Consider the following 22,181-nt stretch of genomic DNA (forward strand, 5'->3'; position numbering starts at 1 on the left):
AGGTGCGGGGTAGAGGGGGGGCCACTTTTAATTGATTTTAAGATGAGGGGGAGCATCTCCACTGTGAGGGGGGAGAAAGAGTCTAGCTGGGGGGCATCATTTGCCTGAACTGGGGGGTGGTGTTCTGGTAGGTAGTCGGTAACTGGGAGGGTTTTTAGGATATTTAGAATTTTGGTGGTGAAAAATTCTGCCAGTTCGTTGCATCTGCGGCCAGAGGGGTCGGTGACGGGGGGTGGGTCTCTGACTTTTAGACGTTTTTTAACAATACGGAGTGTTTCCCTAGAGGAGTTGGCGGAGGCTTGAATTTTTTCTTCGTAGAAAGCCGCCTGGGTTGTTTTAAGGGTAGTTTTGTAGGACCTGATGGCTGCTCTGTATTCTACTTTTTATTATTGGCCCAGTCCTTCCTCCATTTACGTTCTAGTTTTTTGCATTGTTTTTTCATGTCACGGAGTTCTGGGGTGAACCAAGGGGATTTGAAGGTTCCATTTTTTTTGGTAAGATTTTTCTTGGCAGTACTTGATCCAATGAGTTTTCTATCCAAGTTGAAAATTGCTTGTCTGCTAACAATGGGTCTGGTTCGAATGTGGGGATGGTGACTTAGAGTTCGGGCCTCCAATCAGCGTCATCCAATCATTTTGACCAAGTACGTTCTGGGAAGCGAGGAGATGGCCCGTGGGGGGGCTCAATAATGATTTGCCAGGTGAATGGTACTCGGAGGTTGGCTGACAATGGGATGGGTAGGGGCTCACTAGTTTCTAATTCAGTGATGTTTGAGAAGATAGGGTCTAGTAGATGGCCTTTTGCGTGTGTGGCTTGAAGGCTTTTTAGGTGAAGATGATAGGTAGCCAAGTCAAGTGTTAGGTCACCAACCACTTTGACAAATGGGTCATCCAAAATAAAGGTTTTGGTCTCCCAGTACAGAAATGTTGGAAGAGGAGCAGGCCCGTGAGACGATGGCTTCCATCAGTGAGCTAAAGAATTGTCCCTGTGCTCCCGGTGGGCAGTACAGGAGAATGCCCGAAAATGATTTTGAAGGGGAGAGTTGAATAATAAAGTAGGCGTTCTCACAGTCAAGGATCCGGCTATCTAGTATGCGGCAGGAGAGGTGGCTTTTATAGATAATTGCAATACCACCACCTTTACCACATACTCTGTCGAGGTGGTGGATGAGGTATCCTGGGGGAGGGCTTGAACAACATCCACTCAGAGCTTGGGGATAACCATGTCAGAAACAGAACATCTGGTTCTGTGTCTTGAAGAATCATGGAGATTTCCGAGGAGTGTTTAGGCAGGGACCTGCAGTTCAGCAAGGCCATGCTAATTGGGGGCTCGATGGGGGATGGGAATGTCTTTGGTGGCTGAGTATATGAGCAGTGGGTGCAATGGGTTTGTCGTCGCCCTGCAGTGGGGTGATGCTTCTCTACCCTCACTTTAGAGATGCCCTTGCATTTACCTAATCTTATTCCAAACATTAAGCTCAATTGGTTAGCACGAAATGCACCAGTGTGTTCAAAATAGATGTGAGGATGTATTTTGTGCTAAGAAAATAGTGTTAGATGCAACAGAACAAACAGCAGCATGAGTATACGTTCACACTCACTATATTTGCTCATGCAGCTGGTTTTTTCCCCTCGCCAATATGTGAGAGGGCGTAGTCGCTATTATCTGCAATTCTGCATCAAAGAGTAATGCAGAATTACTGAAATTACTCTGGGGTCATTGAAATTCTGCACAGGCTTATAAATGAAAGAGGTACAAGAGGGGGTGGTGATGGACTGAGCATCTGAACCAATAAAACACTCACACCCAGTCAACAGATCTGGGTTTAATCCATCACCGTTCTTTAGCCCACCATGCCACCCCAGTTCAGACATGGCCATATGCAAATCAGTCTGACCCTGTGCCTCATGGGAACAGTCCATCCCGAACTGCCAAGCCATGCCTTTCCTGGACCGGACACAAGCTTCCAAGGACCGGTTTCTGGCATTTCAGCCGTCTTCAGCCCAGCTTGCTTGAATCCAGTGACAAAGTGAGCAAGGGAGTCACGTCTGAGCACACCCTGCCAACTTATGGCAAACAAAGCGGTACAAAAGGGGGTGGTGATGGACGGAGCATCTGAACCAATCAAACACTCACACCCAGTCAACAGATCTGGGTTTAATCCATCACCGTTCTTTAGCCCACTCTGCCACCCCAGTTCAGACATGGCCATATGCAAATCAGTCTGACCCAGTGCCTCATGGGAACAGTCCAGCCCGAACTGCCAAGCCATGCCTTCCCTGGACCGGAAATAAGCTTCCGAGGACCGGTTTCTGGCATTTCAGCCGTCTTCAGCCCGGTTTGCTTGAATCCAGCGGCAAAGTGAGCAAGGTATACCCTGCCAACTTATGGCGAACAAACCACCCCCTTTTGTACCGCTTTATAAATGAAAGCGGCCATGTTTGAATTCAGATAACGGGCTAAAATGCACTGAAATTAACGACTTAAGCCCAGACTCTTTTCTGCCTCACTTACCAATTCAATGTGAGTTCCGAACCTTACTGGCTTAATAAATGAGTCAAAGGCAAGTGCTGAAATACGAAGAATACTCCCCACTCTAAACACATCCACCCATCAGCAACTGTACAGAAGGTTTCACCCCATGCGCTTTATACCTCTGTAAGGAGCACAGTATGGGATATCAATTTGCACCTTTAGGATAAGGTAACCGGTTGGGTGTGCATTTTTGCTTCTGTGAGATGCTGATATAAATTGTTGGTTTTGTGCTTTATGGAGAACTGACATGCTGCCTTAGGGCTACTTCCAAATGCTCTTAAAGCACATGGAGCATACAGAAATGCATTGGCAGAATCCAGGTACACAGCGAGCGAGTAAACATCGCGCATCACTGATAAATATTAGAAGGTCTTGTACAATTGAAGAAGTTGTGTAGGGTGATGAGAATGAGGCTTGCTGTATTATGCGTTTTAAGTCAGGGTGTCTAGGCGCTAGAGCCGGTCAGTCTGCAATTAAAGAACCGCTGTGCTTGTAGTCATTTACAAGTGAAATCAAGAAGCAATAAAGCATCATGGCTCACCAGGAAAATGTTCTAAGTTCTTGCCACTGGGACACTAAACACTCTCTCAAACCTGAAAAAGTTTATATTTTGGGGCCACCATCTGCTCTTCATTCTTACAAGGAAGAACGGGAGGAAAATAAGATGATACACTTCTCTCTAGACATCTGGGTGCCAAAAAAAGTCTTTTACGGCTTAGTAGGTTATGTTAAACTTAATGCTGATAAGCTCTCGAAACCTATGTCTGAAGTGAGACACAGCTTTCTCTTCAAGTGAAAACTAAAGTTTTGCACCCTCTGAAGGCTGCCTGCTTTGTCTATCTTTATGCCTAGGCTCCGCTTAATTCTCTCTCCCCTCTCCCTTTTACACTACCCCTCTACACGCCATTAACCTAAGAATGTAACTTGTAACTGTTGTACCTTTCTGTAACAATGTGTAATTTGAAACCTATGTAGCTCTCCTCATGTAAAGCGCTCTGATACCTCCGGGTCTAGTCAACGCTATATAAAACTCAAGTAAATAAAAAAAAAAAAAAAATAAGTTCAAAGACAATCAGTTCCTAGCTATGCTATTGGTCTTGCACGTTATACATTCTATGGGTCAGACGGGTATTGGGTGTCTTGCGCTCCGGTTGAGGATGGACTTTGCCTGGTATTCGAGCTGGACTGCTCCTATTAGACTACGGTCGAGAATAATCTTGCTTGTGGCTGGGTCCAAACTGAGGTGGCATGGTGGGCAAAAGAACGATGGGTTGGAATGCTACCCCGTGCGATTGCCAGTGGTTACACTTATTGCAAGCATTCTTCCATAGAATTGCTCTGCAGCAGCACCAGCCGAGCACTATCCTGAAGTGCTAACCCCTACCTCAACTGTCAGACTGATTCGGCCCCACTCCTCCCATCCTTTTAGGTACACTGTCCAGTCGTGAATCCCTATATGGGAGAGGTCCACTTCACGCCAAGACGTGTACCTCAAGTGCATCTGCTTTAGTTAACACAACAATCTTTGTACCCACACAAGAGGATGCCACAACAGTATGGTAAAGATGGTATGTCAATCATATTTTATTACATATGAAAAATAATTTAACGATTTCAAGCTGTTCAAATGTCCAAAGCAAGATTTGTTCATGTCAACATCTTCAGATTTCACATTATTGTATTAAACAGATTGAGCTAATTGTTATATAATAAATCGGATTTTAATGTACATTTGAAAATTATGGATTCAATCATGTAAATAAACGATGTGTTGGAATTTGTTTTTTTTAATCCAAGAAAGTTATTTCTGAATTGAAATTAAATTAATACAGCAAAAGCAAACCTCCCTCACAAGACCCCCGTTTACCTGTCTATGGTGTCCTGATTATAGTGCAGGAACGGGAGGCCGAGCCTGTATGGGTCAGTGGAGTAGAGAAAAGTTAGTACAGGAGAGACCAGGGGAGTGTCTGCTTCATAGAGTACAATGTAGAACAAGTTTGGGGGAGTGGTAAACGAGCAATCATACACGTTGGACCAGAGGCCATGGAAAGAATCAAAACCACGACAGGCTGATGGGGGAACCAGTGTTTTTAGAAGAAGGGCAAAAACAGTGGGGGTGTCTAAAGAAGGCGCAAGGTAAGATGCTAGGCCAAGGGCTCTTTATAAAAGGTATTGCTAATGTGTTATGCAGTGAAAGGCGTGGCCTATGCATGTCAACTTTACTAAGAGAATAATAAGCAGACAAGCAGATACATATATGAAAATATAGAAATACACAATGCATGACAACTGTCTCCCTCCACAACTGTAGGGTCAGACGATGAATCCTTTAGTGTCACTTTATACCGTCTAGATTTTAAGAATGGGAAGATGCGAACATTTTGAAAGGCAAAACAGGGTAATTTTCAGTCTTCCATTTCAGGCACTTAAGTTGATTCTATAAAGGAGCAGATACCCAAGGGTGGATTGATACTTAAGTAAAAAGGCTAGTTTGTACCCAAAGGCCTAGATTGAACATATATGTCAATAGAGAATGCGGTCCATTCAAGAAGGCATTAACGAGTACATAAATAGTTCTTTGTATGTACTCCTACATGTCTTTGTAAACTAGCCCCATATAATATAAAATGGAAACAAAATGGGAAAATGTTAGGAATATTCACGTACCATTAGTCCAAATGGAAAGTACTTGGACCTCTCAGCACTTCTAACATGAACCTGGAAATGTTGTGGCTGATTGACAGAGGCATGTAACAGTAAAAACTCCTGTGGCACTACTTCCCTTTCTCATAGCTGCTTTTGTAAATCGGTCCTTATATGTCCAAGATAATGCCTTTTGTATATCAATAAATGAATGTAGGCTAGCTGCAAAATACGTTTTTACAGTACTAATAGTCGAGTCAGCAAAGTGTCCTCCGTGAAATTCCCACTCTGACTGAGGATGGAGTGAAAGGTTTGAATGAAATTGGAGTAAATATACAGTAATCCATCACTTTGACGAATTTCTAAAAATTAGCATAGTCACTTTGACAAAAACAGACTGCCTAAATTTCATTTTAGAGAAAAGTTAAAACGAGTAGATACACTTTCCATGAAAGTATGATGAGTCTATGAAAAGGTAAATGTTTATTTGAAAAGACAACATGACAAAGAGGCAAACATGGGAAAGGTTGTGGGTATACCAGATGGGGGAGGCGTGACTGGGAGAAAGTGAAATGGTAAGGGATCTGCACCCAATTTTTTTTTTTTTTTTAAAAGGGAGGTGGGGTTTGGGGAAAAAAACAGGAGTCTGCTGGAAAGGCTCGATCCAGCACTACAATGGGTCCCATCACATTCTCACAAACCCCAGCCAAAAATGCAGGATTATTCACATGTGCCATAGCTTGTGGCATTCATCAAACATCATTCCTCATAGCTCTTCTTATCCACATATACCTTCTGGTACTCCTCCTCTACCACTTCCAAGTGATCTTCCAGATATCATGCCTGGAGCACCTGTTCCAGTGGACCAAGGAGAGCTCCCAGTGTGTCACTGGCGAGACACAGATTCTGGTAATCGGAGACTCCAAGCCCAACTTCCTACCCTTCGCCTGGACCTCTGGTCTTAAGACTCGACTCTGACTCCCCAAACGGAGGGAACCTAGGGAGGGTCTTTGATGTAGATTTCACCTTTGCTCCTCAACTCAACACAGTGGCACGCAGTGTGAACATGCATATCTCTCTCCTCTGCAAAGACCACATAGTCAAATTAACAAGAGCACTTATCCTGGCACACCACAGCTACTGTAATATCATCGCTCTAACTTGCCGCTTAACTCATCGCCATAACCCAAAGACTTTAGAACCAAGCAGCCAGAACTTGTCTCAACCTGTGGAAGCATGATTACATCGAACCTACCTTAAAAGCACCCAATTGGCTCCCAGAAAATGGGAGCATTCAATTCAGCGACTGCCCATTGGGTCTATCCACGCTCATTCTGCCTGACCAAACTAGACCCTGGCTGTTTGGACTCCAACCTCCACTCATTGGCAGTCCATATTTTATTTTGTTAAGTGCTAGGAAATATACGCAAGGAGAAGTGTTAGACTACATAAAATTCTCCCAAAAATAAATCAAAGAGGGCTGTGTGTCGAGTAACAGAATGAGCACAGGAGATCTTTTCCATATCAACACAAAATTAATAGTATTGTTGAGCATGTCAAAAAAGCTCTAAGCGTGCAAAAGGAGGACAAGTAGAAATAACTCAGGACAAGTAGTCAAAGGCAGTTCATGTGTACAGGTGGACACAGCATTCCACCAAGGAGTACAGAAGGGAGGAAGCCGAAGAGCGCTTTGTCTTGGGCTACTTGGGAAGGAAACAGTTTATAAGAGGAAAGCTGTGAGATTGCTAAAGGTGAAGGCGGAAAACAGGTTGCAACTGAATCAGGGGTCTCCAACCTTTTTTCGAAATAGAAACTGCTTTTGCTAAGTGGGAATCATCGCAAGCTACTAACATTATTAGCGCTGTAATAGTGACCGTAACTGACAAGATTATATTAGTGCCCGCCATATACAAGTCTATCATTAGTGATTTAATCAGATGAACAGGCACTATTGCCAGCATTAATATAGAAAATACTTTGTCAATGTTGATTGCCTCTCCATGGAAATACATGCCAGCTATAGCTGCAGTAGCCCTGGCGCAAAGGTAATGTTAAAAGTAATAAGTCTTCCCTATACTCCATGACATAGCACTCAATTATCCAGCTTTATATATATTTTGGAAATTCAACCATTTTTCTCTAGACATCAGGTTATTACTTCTAAAAAGACACATTTTCACCTCAAAAACGTGCTTTTCATTTTTGATATGCACATATTAATTCAATCAAGCATAAACATTTAATTTTGTAGACTGGGCTGCACACAGGAGAGATACTTTCAGGTAGCTGGGGAGCTCTCAGTAGCCCACGAGCTAATCGTTGGAGAAGCCTGAACTGGATTAATGATTCCTCTAAGCTCAGTAGACCTGTACATGAGGTACACTTTACGAAAAATATTATTTGCACTGGATCTGGCCATTCCTTGAATCTGCACGGCATCATGATATTTTGAGTGCCGATGGTGCATGAAACGGCTAAAGATGGAGTCTGCTGAACCACACCAGACTGAAATAATAGAAAGAGGAAACTGTCATAGATCCTAGAGTGTTTGAGACCCACAAATGTAATGTGTTTTTTTATGGTTACAATTTTCCTCGTCTTAAGAGGGGAGGGGGTTTGGTTTCCAGGTTAGGGGTCTTGGACTGGAGTGTGATGGTGCTAAATGTGTGATGAGTGGGAGATGTCAGGGATGGTGGAATGGAGAAGGTTTGCATCAGAAGCTCTTATCTGGTCTTACAGTGGAAGTGGCAGTGGAGATGAAGGTAGAAGGGAAAGGAAGAAGTGTGAGTGAAAGACTGACTTGGGCAAATAAATGTTCATACACGCCCGCTTACTGGATGTGTGGCTTAAACATTATGGGACTATGCCAGGAAGGCAACCGGTCACCTCTGGTGTGAGCTTGGTGCTTTATTATCTTATTAGTAATTGTAAAGCACACACCCACACATTGGAAAAACTTTTAGCACAGAGGACCCTCTGAATAATGTGTTGTGATTGTCTTGGTGGTGGATCAAGGTTTGACCGAGGATATCTGATATGTCATGGGTGATTGAAAATACTCGTTATGTGTGGTTGGGGTGATATGAGGTCGTTGTTATGGGAATGTGTTGTGGGGGGCGCTCTGGTTGTCTGCTGAGGCATTTGGGTAACTTGGGGTTTGGGAAGTGTGTGCCCAACTGATCCTTTGGTCTAGTGCACTGGATGAGATGGACAGAACACTTACATGTGTTGAATAGGAATGTGCCCAGAGACACAAGATCATCTCAGTGATGTGATGCTTGGGCTAAACAGGTAAGTTAGGAGTTGGCCCGATGCATGAAAATACAGATGCGTATTCCACCCTTCCCACCTTGTGTCCATTCATTGGGAATGAAACTGCACCAGTTCAATAATGTTTGTATTCCAGCAACTTGCAGATCTCTTCTTCTACCACTGACTGTACATCTGTGGCCTCTCCTCTGCGACTCAGTAGTGCAAGTTTAACAGTGTCATCAATTTTAAGTGACATGCAGATGTTTTTAATCTTGTCTATGTTTTTTAAATTTATAGGCGTTTCCCAATAGAACAATGTATGACTGCTAGGCGAGAAGACTAATGGGTTGATCCTGAAGAGGCAGTCCTATTGCTTTACACTTCAGAATATCCATTTCAGCTAAACCAACTAAAACTAGAAGTAAAAGTTCATGCCATGAAAATAGGAAGTTTCGAATACCAAAACCATGCCTGGTTAACGCAGCAGCACCAACGCTACTTGCAAATCAACAGCACAATTGATGCTCACACATACGCCACTGCATTTTAAGGAATTGTGCTATGTTTTTCCCTTCTATTTAAGTATGGGCGGAAAATCCGTTCCGCTCGCGGATTTTGCGGATTTTCGGTAAATTCGCAATCCGCAAGATTCGCGAATTTCCCGCGAATTTCCCGCAAAATCCGCAAATCCGCGAGCAGCGGATTTTATGGCTTGCTCGCACTGTTCGCGTGAGTTCGCGGCTTCCCAGTTCAACTTCGCGCCCCGCGAATAAGCGCTAAATTGCAGAAATACGATCTTAGCAAAACTGAAACTACTTACCAGGTTCAAAAGTTCAAGCTCATCATTAGTAGCCATTTCCTGTAGTGCTTCCTGAGGGGCCCCTCCAGAGTTCAGTTGCCTACTTGCAACTATTATGTGACCCTGCTCTGACCCTCAGAATAGTTACACATATGCCACAAAGGTCCTGAATTACAGCTAAGGGAGACAAGCAGGAGCCAGGCTGGAAGTTCAAATCCAGTGACACATTAATCAGCCCCTAATTCATTATTGTCAGTTGGGGCAGGGCAGGTGTTGTAACTAATTTTGCAACAATGAAAGCACTTAGCAAGTGCAAAAGATCACTAATCAGGAAGCACTAAGGAAGCAGGTGCCATCTAAAAAAATATTCTGTGACACATTAATCAGCCCCAAATTAATTCAGGTCACTTGAGGCAGGGAAGGTGTGCTTTGCTTTGCCACAATAATGTACACTGGACAACCAGAGGGTGCTGTGATTAAACAGAGGGTGGCATGGGTGAGCCAGAGGGTGGCATGAGTAGTCAGAGAGTGGCAGTGGTGACAGAGGGTGGCAGTGATGAAGAAGAGTGTCCCAAACAGGCTGGACACGTAGAAACAACAAGTTCGCAAAACTTGCGACCCGACAGGTAAGTTCGCGTTTGCGAAATTGTACAAAAACCCTCGCGAACTGGCAGAAACCCGCGCGAACACAAAAAAAAAAAAAAAAATCTGCAAATTCGTGAGAATTTGCGGATTTTGCGGATTGCGAGTCCGCAAATCCGCAAAATTCGCAGAACGCGAGATTCGCAAAATTCGCCCATGCCTACTTCTATTACTTCAAAGGCTCTTCTTGCAATGTCACCGGCCTAACATATATTCAATGAAAATCCAACATAGGTCCTGGATGGCCGCATTCATGCCAGATTTTCAGGACCTTCACATAAGTTAAATTTAAACACAAATATTTCAAAAAATAAATATTACCACTTGTTCACGTTTTTTGCCTCTATCTGCTTCAGTACGAGATGCTGGAACTTGCACCCTGGTGTTTGTACTTACCTCAGTCAAATAGTAGTGCTAGTTTCTCACCTATTCATTTCATCACTGAGCTTGAGATGCCTCACTACATGATAGGCAAGAGCGTGGAGTCTTCATTGGGCAACTCTCAATGAGCCACCAATTTGCTAATTTCAGTAATGAATATATCCATTGACTTCTCAGGTAGCAGATAGTTTGGGTCTGTCACGCAAACGATTTATATACATTCAACCCATCCTCTGAAGATGTAGGATTTTAATTCGGAGAATGTCTCCAAATGACAAAATAATAAACCACTTAAATGTCTAGGAGTCTCAGTGTGACTGAGGATGGTGCCTGTTTTTCAGTAATTCATACTTTATCAAAGGCTCCCCATCTCCCAATGGGCTGCCTGTTACATGTATACAAAGGCAGAGATCAGAGATAGATAGATACACCTTTGCTTTCTAAACATGTCCCTGGAGCATCAGCCAGGCCCTACCTATTCTTAACGACAAGAAAAGGCTGCAGACCTTCATCAATATAGTGTTTTTTTACTGGAGTGGGGTGGAGGAGGGTAGTCTGGGGGGGGCTAGCGGGGCCAGTGCCCTACCTGTAAATATCCTTTGTGCCCCCTTACTAGCGATAGCTATGGCAGCAAAAAAAGACACCCCCATCTCAGTCTGAGAACAGAGATGTCATTCCTGTTTACATCTCAGGTTTTACCTGCTCTTGCGTTTACTGGGAATAGTTAAATTTTCCACGATTGTACATTTGTATAGTTTATTCATGCAAAGTAATACTCATGTATAGTGTGCGAATATGCCTCCTTTTCCCGCTTTCCCTCACCCTGCATGTTGTTACCACACAGTCGTTACAATGATCACAGTCGTTACAACGATCGCGTTGTAACAACGCAAAACCATTACCTCGCAAGTCGTTGCAACGACTTGCGGAGGGGGGCACTGGATGTTGGAATAGTATAATTTACTATTCCAACTCCAGCCTGTTCAGACAGTAGGGAAGGTGTTGGATTTTAAATCCAACACCTTCTCCCCTCCTCCGCAAGTTGTTGTAACAACTTGCAGTGTAATGGTATTGCGTTGTCACAATGCGCTCATTGTAACAATAGCGTTGTGACAACATGTGGGGTGACGGATGCGGGGTGACTGATGTTTACCATAGTGTGCAGTATGAAAACAATAATTTCTATGTAGCTGTGTGAGTTAAAAGTGTGAGTAAGTGTTTATAAAGAGCCACAATTGAGGGCTGAAGAGTTCCCGTCAGAGGGTCATATAGGAGTTCAGAATACATATTTGCAAGACCGGACAGCCTTGTAGTGGTCTCCCCCCCGCCTCAACTTTTTGCCTGCCTCTGCCACTTGTCTGGCTTCGTTCTTGCTGGTATGTGGACTCTGTGAACTTTACCACTGCTAACCAGTGTTTGGACTCTCTCACCTAAACATGGTAACATTGGTTCATCCCCAATTGGCATATTTGATTTACTTATAAGTCCCTAGTAAAGTAGTACCCCCTATACCGAGGGCCTGTATAAAAAATGCTGCTAGTGGGCCCGCAGCACTGCTTTTGTCACCAACTTAAGTAGCCCTTGCACCATATGTGAGGCCTGCCATTGCAGAGTCTGTGTGTGCATTTTAAACTGCCATTTCGACCTGACAAAATAGACCTTTTGCCAGGCCCAACCCTTCCTTTTTCATACATATAAGTCACCCCTAAGGTAAACCCTAGACAACCCATAGGGTAGGGTGCAATGTATTCAAAAGGCAGGACATGTACTTTTAAGTTTTACATGTCCTGGAAATGAAAAACTCCCATTGTCGTTTTTCACTACTGCAAGGTCTCTCTCTCCCACAAGAGAACATTAGTATTACCTCATTACATTTTATAAGTGTAATTTCCAACTGAAAAAAGATAAAGACTCCAAGTGTGGTGTCTTTTGAATCCCAATTTAAAATCCTAACTTATGGTTAAGTTGGATTTTAAATTACACTTCTGAAAAGGCCACTTTTAGAACGTTGGCATTCTTTCTTTAGCAGTTTGGTGCCTGCTGCCGGTCTCCAACCACATGTCTGGGGTTAGTGACAGCTGGGCTTTCTGCATTCCCCCTAGACACCCACAGACATTGGGTGCTTAGGTGGGACTTTATGGGCCTTCCTGGCAGGATGGGAAGGAAGAGATGTGCCCAACCTCACTTATACCTGAATAGGCTGTTTGCTGTCCCCACAGAAAGGGCTCCATTCCCCCTGTAGTGAGTCTGGAACCATGGAAGTACCTCTGTGTACTTCAAAGGCCTTTCTTTGAAGTCTCCCCCACTTCAAAGGCCCAACTGGGTATAAGTACTGGACCCCTGACACCACCACTTCTGTACATTTCTGGACTTGTGAGGATTCTGCCAGGAAAAAAACTGCTGCGCTGCTGAAAAGACTGCCACTCGTTTTTTTTGCTGCACTCCTGACTTGCTGTGTTGACCCGCTACCTTCTTGCCTGGGTGAGGGGACTGGACCTGCATCACGAACTCCGAGTGACTTCACGGGCTAGCTGGCTGGTCTCCTGATCTGATGTCTCAGGAACATAAAAGACTTCCAACCAACCTGCGTCAGCACCTAGACTGTGCCATCTGTGAGTCTAACCTGCCAAGTGATGCCACACCAGTCCTGGATCTTTGGAAGTGGCCTAAGGTTTTTCTCCAGCAGAGCCGAAAAATCCTCTGCTGAGCGACACATCTTTGAGCAGAGCTGATGCATCGCCGCCGTTGTGTAGATTAGACTCATCGCCAAAGACTTGCATCAGTGATGCATCCCACATCTTGGACAGACATCTGCTTCAGAACCAATGCTTTTCCCAGTGCAAGCTCCTCGCATCCCCCTTCGACGGCAGCTTCAATGACTCCGCCGAACCTCCACATTGCAGCTGCATTGCTCATCAGAACCAATGCTTTGTCTCCACTATGCCTCACATCCTCGACACCGGCCATCGCAAGCTCCATCGACTGGCTTCGAGATGCCGAAGCATCAGAACCTCCCACCGCAGCCACGTCGCATCTCAGAACAGAGGCATTGTCCCTGCTGCGCGAAGCATCCTTGATGCGGACCCATGCATTGCTCACCAACTAGGAATAAGGTACTTTGGCTCGGCGGGCCTAACTGGGTCCCTGTAGTCGGCCTACACTGCATCTCGTTTGGCCTGAAGTTTTGTCCCTGTGCTTTTTGCTTCTTGGCGCCATTTTTCCCTTTATACTTTAAAATTCGATATCTCAAGTTCTACCTATCGGATTTATGTCAATTTGATCTTGTTATATTTACTAAATTAAGCACTACTTTTCTAACCTGATGTGGAATCCTTTTAAGTGGTGTTTTCAATGATTTACTGTTTGAAGTGTTGCACAAATACTTTACACTTTGCCTCTTTAGAGAAGCCGGACTGCTCTGTGCCAACCTACGAGAAGGTGAGCACAGGTTAATTTAGGGTATGCCTGCAGGGCTGGCTTTAACCCTGGTGGCGACCCATGCGACAATGTCTGTAGGCGCCCCCTCACCCAATGACCACCTCTGCCATGGATTCCCTCACTAGCACCCTTTAACAGTGCCCCTCAAGTCTCCATAACCACTGTCTCTCAGATAAATTTAGTTTTATAGCACAGCTCATACCAGTGTAAGGTATCAGAGCACTTTACATCACACACACATATTTTTGCAAATCAGTGTATAGGACGTGTTACATCAGACAGTACTACAAGGTGTAGGAGTGACATGCAATCGATACTGGTAGGCAATGAAGTTTAAGAGTTCTTTTTCTGGTAATGTACAAATCCAGAATGTAGAACATAACATTGTTAGAGGTTCTCTTTAATAATAAGAGTTGTTTTCTACCCAAATGAGCCCTTTTGGCAAGATTAGGATGAAAGACTGGGCAAAAAAACATATAGCTCCAACATATACCTTGCAGTTTGCATGCAGCTCTTTGATGATAGTTAATACCGCAATGTTCTTTCTTATAGTAGGATTTTGACTTGTAAAGGACAAGTTACAAGAAGAGCTCTCTTACAGAAGCAGTAACCTACTGACCTGTTTACATGATATGCACTTTGTTATCTGCCTGGTACACGTTCTTAGCAGCAGGCATTTTAACTCTCTGTGCTATCTTAGGACGAGTCAAAACTTCCATTAGACTAGACAAACCTCAGGTTTCTTTCAAGGAAGTCGATTAATCACGGACTCCAGGTGCATAACCGCAGTGGGTGCCTCAATTCTTATGCTGGTTAAAATAAAAACCCCAGTGGGTGAAGAAAGTTGTACACAGCGCCGTAGTAGTCCCAATATGTACCAGCAGCTCAGGCTTTTTCGTATGCGGCGTTTCCACCTTGGGCAAACCTTTCTTCAAATATACAGCGGCCAGCCTGGTCGCGGAAAAAGCCCAGCTGCTGGCTCTGGCAGATCTACACTGCTCGCTCATGTAGAGCGCTGTTTGAAACGAGCGGGGCCCGAGCGGCCGGTACATATTGGGACTACTACGGCTCTGTGTACAACTTTCTTCACCCACTGGGGTTTTTGTTTTAACCAGCGTAAGAATTGAGGCACCCACCGAGGTTATGCACCTGGAGTCCCTGGCATGAACTGCAACAACCATAATGCTTTGCCACAGCTCATATGGGCGGGACCCTGTATTCCAATAAAAACAGATGCATTGAATTTAGCTTTGGTTTCTGTCTTACAAGGTGCAGCCAGTGATTAAGGGCAGGATGACGCCCGAAACGCGTTTGGCAAGCTGGAAGAAGGGCGTATGACAGGCTGTGTACTACCACTGGCAGCATTTGTGTGATAACCCCTTCGTGTGCGGATTTTCCACCTTGGGTATATATATATAATATATAATATATATATATATAATATATATATAGATCTAGATCTAGATCTAGATCTAGATCGGGTCCCAGAAGATGTTGCAAAGGACATTTTCAAGGGTCTTTCCGGCAGGCATGGGAGGCGAAAATCGACATGCAAACACGCACCGAAGGCAACAGCCAACTACAAGACCCAGCATGCAGCAAATCCAAACAGCAGCTGAAACTGGTTCCCAACAAGGGGTTAAAAACGGAAGCACCGGAACACTGAGGGTCTTGTGGTGAGCTGTGGTGTCCTGAACCTGCGGCGCCTCCTTTTCTTCTCGCTGACGAAGCTCACAGGAGTGAGCGAAATGCATTTGAGCTAAGAACAATGCCGCTTTTAAAAGAATGAATTAACATACTTCAAACCGGATGAAGGTTGCGACTCAATTCTTCTCTCCTCCATCGTGGGGAGAGCCCTGCTAAAATATTCATGGTGCCAAGGTCCGGCCCAAGAGAAACGCACCGCCCATCAGAGCGCCATTCACACCCGAAATTGGACCAACCTGCGGAACGTGTAAAACACGAAAGGGTGTGAGGTGCCCCCATAGACTGGACTATGGTCAGGGTCCCAGAAGATGTTGCAAAGGACATTTTCAAGGGTCTTTCCGGCAGGCATGGGAGGCGAAAATCGACAGGCAAACACGCACCGAAGGCCACAGCCAACTACAAGACCCAGCATGCAGCAAATCCAAACAGCAGCTGAAACTGGTTCCCAACAAGGGGTTAAAAACGGAAGCACCAGAACACTGAGGGTCTTGTGGTGAGCTGTGGTGTCCTGAACCTGCGGCGCCTCCTTTTCTTCTCGCTGACGAAGCTCACAGGAGTGAGCGAAATGCATTTGAGCTAAGAACAATGCAGCTTTTAAAAGAATAAATTAACATACTTCAAACCGGATGAAGGTTGCGACTCAATTCTTCTCTCCTCCATCGTGGGGAGAGCCCTGCTAAAATATATATATATATATATATATATATATATATATATATATAATCCACATATTGACATGTTTTCACAAGCACTATTGAACAAACCAATGACGTTTGTTGCCTATGTTGTTGGGTTCAATCCCTCAAATAACCATATGTACATTTATTTCTAAGTGGACTCTCTGGTTTACAACTACCTAATGAATATATATGCTTGGATTAGCTACCATATATGTTTTAATAATCAACTGGCCTGCAAAGCTTCCAACAGGAGGACAGCAAACCCAGACACTGAACACCCTGAACCTTGACAATATTCCACATAATTTGCTACAACCTGACTTTACCCCCTGCATGTTTCTGTCCCCTGCTTTCCACTGAAACAGAGACAGCTAGTGCAATGAGGGGGCCAAATAACAGAGGTCACCTTTGTAATAAGAGAAGCTAGTTCACATAAGAAAACTTGCAGTCTTAAAAAACAACAATCCCAAAATGTACCACACTCCTAACTCAGGATTCCCTTCATCCACAACAGGTGGAAGGTATCCTGGCATGTGTCAAGACAAATGCGTTAAAATTAAAAGGATTTACCAGGATCTTGACGAATACAGGATCCACACACCAAGAGGAACAAAGATGTTAACTAAAAGGGATGGGTTTGAATAAATGCTCAATACAAAATGTCCCTATAATAGGTGCGGGTTTAGTAGGCATGGAGTGTGAAGGGGAGAAGTGGGATGAAATCAAGACTTAGGGCCCGATTTATATGTTAGCAGAGAGGGAACTCCCCGTCAACACAGTGGTCTGCTTGCCAGATTTATAAGCTGGTGGACCATAGGTGTGGCAATAGCTGAGACTACTCAGTCTCTGCCACGGTCCAACTTCGAGGGCCAGATGTAGTAAGGGCCATCAGAGAATCGGCTATGTTTCCATATAGCCATTTTTGTATTGTCAGTCACCGCCTGGCAAACCCTAACAGTATGGGACACTATAAAAGAAATAATGCCCCCCTTGCCATGGGAATTGACTTCCATGGTAAGTGGGCTATTATCTTTATATTTTTAAAAAGAAGATCCCGCATCAGAATTTTCTTTTTGAAAAGAAAAAAGAAAAAACAGTTTGATGCAGTGCTTTGTCAACATGACAGTCTTGCACCAAACAGCGAAAACCACTGACTGGAACTGTTGTGACCATGGTTCCTGCAATGCTTTATAAAGGAGCGCCAGCTTGGTGGCAATTTATAAATCTGTTGGGCGGCCCCTCTGTCAGGGCAATGGAGTCATTTGCTAGATCCCCCTGGCAGAGAAGTAAATCGTCTGCCAGAACAGAAATCCGACTCTTGGTGTCCAACTGAACAAACTGACAGGAAAAAAGCAACCTGACCTCTACCACACGCCTTACCCCAAAGTGTGACACTGAGTACCAGTGCCTCTGACCCCACACCCTACTCTGTTTTTGAATTATGTCACACTTTCAAATATAGGTTCAGCTCTTTTGTCTATCGCCAACATCACATCAGTAGGGGGATTTCCTCTCATCTCATTCATTCTGCATCTAAGTATGCCCCATTTCCGATACTGCTATCATACTGAGCTCGCATGCTTACATGTAGATGCCAAACCAACCATGGCTGGAAACAGAATCTTCCAAAGTCTTCGCCTCCTTTCGGTCCAGCATTGAAACATGATCATTCTTACAATTAACACTCAACATTTAGTTGTAGTGATTGTCTAACTTTACTATGCCTCCGTCAAACTCACAAGATACTCCTATTCCAGGTAATCAGGGATATCTTAAGGATTTTAGGGGTCGTGGGCCAAACTTATTTTTGGGACCCCTGTTTGTAACAGCTTTGAATTAATGACTCAATTTCAGCTCTCTCATGCTCTCTATGGTCAGGTCACAGACAGTGCACAGACACTCGTCCAAATTCTAAAAGAGTTTTGCATCTAACATTCAGGGATAGTGACATGTTTTCAATATTGTAACAAACACAAGGGCGCTGAAACTTTTCAGACACTCACCCCCAGTCACAGATCTGGGTTGAATCCATCATCGTTCTTTAGCTCACTTTGCCACCCCAGTTCAGACCCAGCAATATGCAAATCGTTCTTGACCCTGTGCCTCATGGGAGCACTCCAGCCTGGACTGCCAAGCCAGGTCTTCCCTGGACAGGAAACAATCATCCTGGGACCGGTTTCGGGGCAACTCCCCTCGTCAGCTAGGCTAGTTTGAATCCAGTGGCAAAGTGAACAATGGATCCACGTCTGGGCATACCCTGCCAACTTAAAGTGAACAAAGCAAACACAAGGAGATGATGGACGGAGTTCTGAAACTTTTCAGACACTCAGTCACAGATCGGAGTTGAATCCATCATCGTTCTTTAGCTCACTTTGCTGGCCCTGTTCAGATCCAGCTATATGCAAATCATTCTTGACCCTGTGCCTCATGGGAACAGTCCAGCCCGAACTGCCAAGCCAGGTCTTCTCTGGACCGGAATCAAGCATTCTGGGACCGGTTTTCGGTTAACACCCCTCATCAGCCAGGCTAGCTTGAATCCAGTGGCAAAGTGAGCATGTCTATATTACAATATTGTAACAGCGGCAGCTCACTAATATCACTGCAAATAATCTCTGTGACACCCTCTCATTTCTCATATATGAGGTCCTATTGTGATCTAAAAGAAACTATTTTTATGGACTTTGCGTTAAAAATAAACACAAACTTTCTCTGCAAAACGTTAAAAATAAATGTAAGTAAAATGGTATTTAACAATCTGTTTAAGAAGTATTCAAGTTCATTAGAGCAAGACTCTACAGGACACAGATGGCTGTACAAGGGGGCCGCCTGGTCATCTGGGGCCCAGGGCCAGAGCCCACTTTGCTTTAAAACATCTCTGCACATAATGCACTACAATTATGTCAAAATGCTCAAAAGTGTATTCCTTCTGATCGAAAGCAATGAAGCTCTTATTATACTTTGTAGTATTTAGATTTGGGTTAACACACGGGCACTATATAGTTTAGGAACCATCTGATCTTTGGAACGCACCTTAAAAGATGGTTATGATCGAGTTGCAAGGAAGAGAGGCATCAATCACTTTTGACTTTTAGAGCAACCGCAAACTCGTATCAAAGTTCCTTCAGATGGAGAAACGCTGCCAGTGAGAGCTCTAACTCGAGCAGGCCTTGCTTAGACATCACTCCCTAGTAAGAGAGGACAGCTGCCATGCACCAAATTGCATTGCGAAGGGGCAGCCCATGGCAATATTGTCCAGGCGACGATCCATTGAAAAATCTGCAAGGAGTGTCCCAAAGAATACTTGAACACAGAAGAAGCTGGGGACAAACGTCTGTGCATTGATGTCATTACAGGGTTCCTCAACACCAATATGGAAAACACAAAGAAGAGACAATTTGAAATATTTTGACTAAAGTTGTAATGATTATACCACTCTAGGAATGCAAAGATGACCATCTAGACTCGATCAATAGCCAGCATCAACACTCATCATTGTGGAACATACAACGGCCCAGAATTGTATCACAATCTTCCTACTCACAAGTAATACACAATTTGTGGGTCTCCTCATCCACTCATACAACTCGCTTATCAACTTTTTATTCTTACAATCAGACTTAAATTCACAGGTCGTGCTTCTCAGAAGTCTGAGAGGCAAGAAAACACCTCCTCTCCTTTCTCTTTTTAGGTCTCGCCTGCTCAGCGTGCATGCGCTACATAGGAGGGCATTTAGCCGTCGCTATGCTCATTTTCAAGCACACACTCGTGCTTGTGTCGGCATCCACCTTGCGGGAGCGAGCAGGGGCACGCCATAAGCACGAGTGCAGTGCTTGAAAATGAGCACACGGCTCTCCCAAGCGAGCGCGTGCTCTATTTGTTTACTTTTGCTTCAATCACGGCACCTGTGCTTTACTTTAACACCTTCGCTGCGGCAGCTATTCCGCCGCAGCGCTAACGGTCGCGGGGGGCGCGCGGCTCACCGCGTGGGGTGACAGAACCATTCCGTCATGGCTCGCGGATGAGCTGTGCTTGTGACGGAATGTTTCCGTCACGGCCCCGCCCGCTTAATGAAACGCGCTGCGCAGGCGCGGCGAGCGGGCCGTGTTGGAACCGTTCCGTCATGAGCACAGCCCACCCGAGGGGCGTGACGGAATGGTTCCGTCAATAGCGTCGAAAGAGTTAAAGGTAAAGCACCGGTGCCGCAATTGCTGCAAATGTAAAGAAATAGAAAAAAACATCTATTGCTTTACTTTTGTAGCAATCTCAGCACCTACGCTTTACCATTATCATGGTTAAAGTAAAGCGCAGGTGCCGCGATTGTAGAAAAGTAAACAAATAGGACTAAAAAGAGTGGCGTGCATGCTTGTCTAGCATAGGGTTGGCACAGAAGAGATACTCTTCCATTACTCCACATCACTAAGGAGGCCTTTTCTTTTATGAACCATTGTTTTGAGGTGTGTTAGCCCAGCTGGATCAATTGAAATGAACCAGGAATACAGGTCGCAAAAGGCAATAGGTTAAAAACGCAGGATTCATCTCTGGCTCCCTGGCGACATGTACTCATCTCTTAACCTTAGCTCTCTTAACTGTAGCTCACTGAGATTACAAAAGTGTTTGCGTTCAGCAAACGTGTGAGTTGTTACTGGAACATGCCGACGTGGCCCTGAAGAGCCCTCCCTCCCCACCCCTCTCAAAGAGCAGCCCCAAGCACACAATACATGCGGTATCCTCCTTGGCTTTCCCTAGATAATGTTCAGTTCAGCCTGACACACGGTCCTGAGCTCTGAGGTCGCTGTGTCGCCATTAAGGCTAAACAAGATGTAAACACCCAGTGCAGTTTTGCGAGAAAACGTTGTGGTAAATAAAGTCCAGAAAGGGACCAGTACTTTCAGTTTCAATTTGAATATTACTTGATCATCCAGAAAGGTGATTTCCAATATCAAGAATGCATTTCCTGTGCCATCGAGGCAGTACTGCTTTACGTCACTTCGTTTAAATACCAACATTATTAACTAACCAATTAATTCATTTTTAAACTTCTCCTTTTCCCACAAACACCTGGGCAGGAGAAAGAAATATAGGACCGTGACAAAGAGGACTGTGTGATAGCGGTCTAGTTTTCAGATTGAATTTTCTTGCACTGAGTGCGGCTCATCTGCACCAGACTGCACTTGAATTTAAACTTACCTGCTTTTGTAGATCAGGGACTCCCATCACTAGCCTTATAAAACCGTAACCATCACAACAGTTAACTTTTCCTAACCCCTTATTACCTATTCGGGCTGCAGACATTTACAGCAGCTGCACTGAAAAACAAGCATTTGCAATGCAATTGTTCTCGCATTTACGTGAATTTGAGCTATTTGCATTGTAAATGACAATGCTTTTTATCTGTTTGGAAAACCTGCAGGCAGTGCGCAAACAAGCACTTTGTACTTATAGTCATTGCTTAAGAGAAGCAGGACTGACAGTAACTGCGCTCGTTTTACTGAAAGCCTTGCTTCTTGTCCCCAAGGACTATAAGTACAAAGTGTTGGTTTACACATTCCTTGCAGGTTTACAAAACACATAAATAAAAGGCCTCATCATTTACAATGCCAATAGCTCAAATGTGAGACCTATTGCATTGCAAATGCTTGTTTCTATACTTAGTGATAAATGTCTGTAAAATACAGATATGATCTTTGGCTCTGTTTTAAGCAAATAGCTGCTGGTTGAGGGGAAAATATGGTGTTCTCTAGTTCAGTCAGCAGAAACGTTTTCTTTTGCAATTGGTAAGACGTACCCATTTCTGCTTTTAGGTTCAGGACGTCCCAATCTGTATGCATTAGTGGGACGAGCCTTCCCTCTGATATGGGTCTGGGAAGTACAGATGTCACATGATAGAAGTAATTATTTTTCCAAACATTATCATTAATTACTTTTAAGAGGATTTAATTTCTTTGGTATATTTCCTTGATCATGTGCGAGACATTCATGAAGAATATTTTGGAAGTCTTCCCTCAGACCTCATAATAACCTTGAGATCCAAGTTTAGGTTTCTAATTTCTTTTAATTTATCCCACAGATAACAAAATGATGGTGTGTCAGCTGAAGCCTCTATG

At 44.2% G+C, this 22,181-nt stretch overlaps 1 protein-coding gene across 5 annotated transcripts in view; it reads right to left on the reverse strand.

Annotated features, from left to right (window-relative positions):
* PAQR5 (progestin and adipoQ receptor family member 5) overlaps positions 1-22,181 on the reverse strand; it is a 278,294-nt gene that overhangs the window by 25,480 nt on the left and 230,633 nt on the right. For 3 of the 5 annotated variants that reach the window (XM_086957946.1, XM_086957948.1, XM_086957947.1), the window contains one exon: positions 4,403-4,447. The exons of the other annotated variants lie outside the window; for them this stretch is intronic. In XM_086957946.1, coding sequence (XP_086814072.1) covers positions 4,403-4,447 — 45 coding nt within the window. The remainder of the gene's footprint in view (positions 1-4,402; positions 4,448-22,181) is intronic. 5 annotated transcript variants of the gene reach the window in all.

The sequence above is a fragment of the Lissotriton vulgaris genome, chromosome 2_1 (assembly GCF_964263255.1).
Source record: "Lissotriton vulgaris chromosome 2_1, aLisVul1.2, whole genome shotgun sequence".
NCBI lineage: Eukaryota > Metazoa > Chordata > Amphibia > Caudata > Salamandridae > Lissotriton > Lissotriton vulgaris.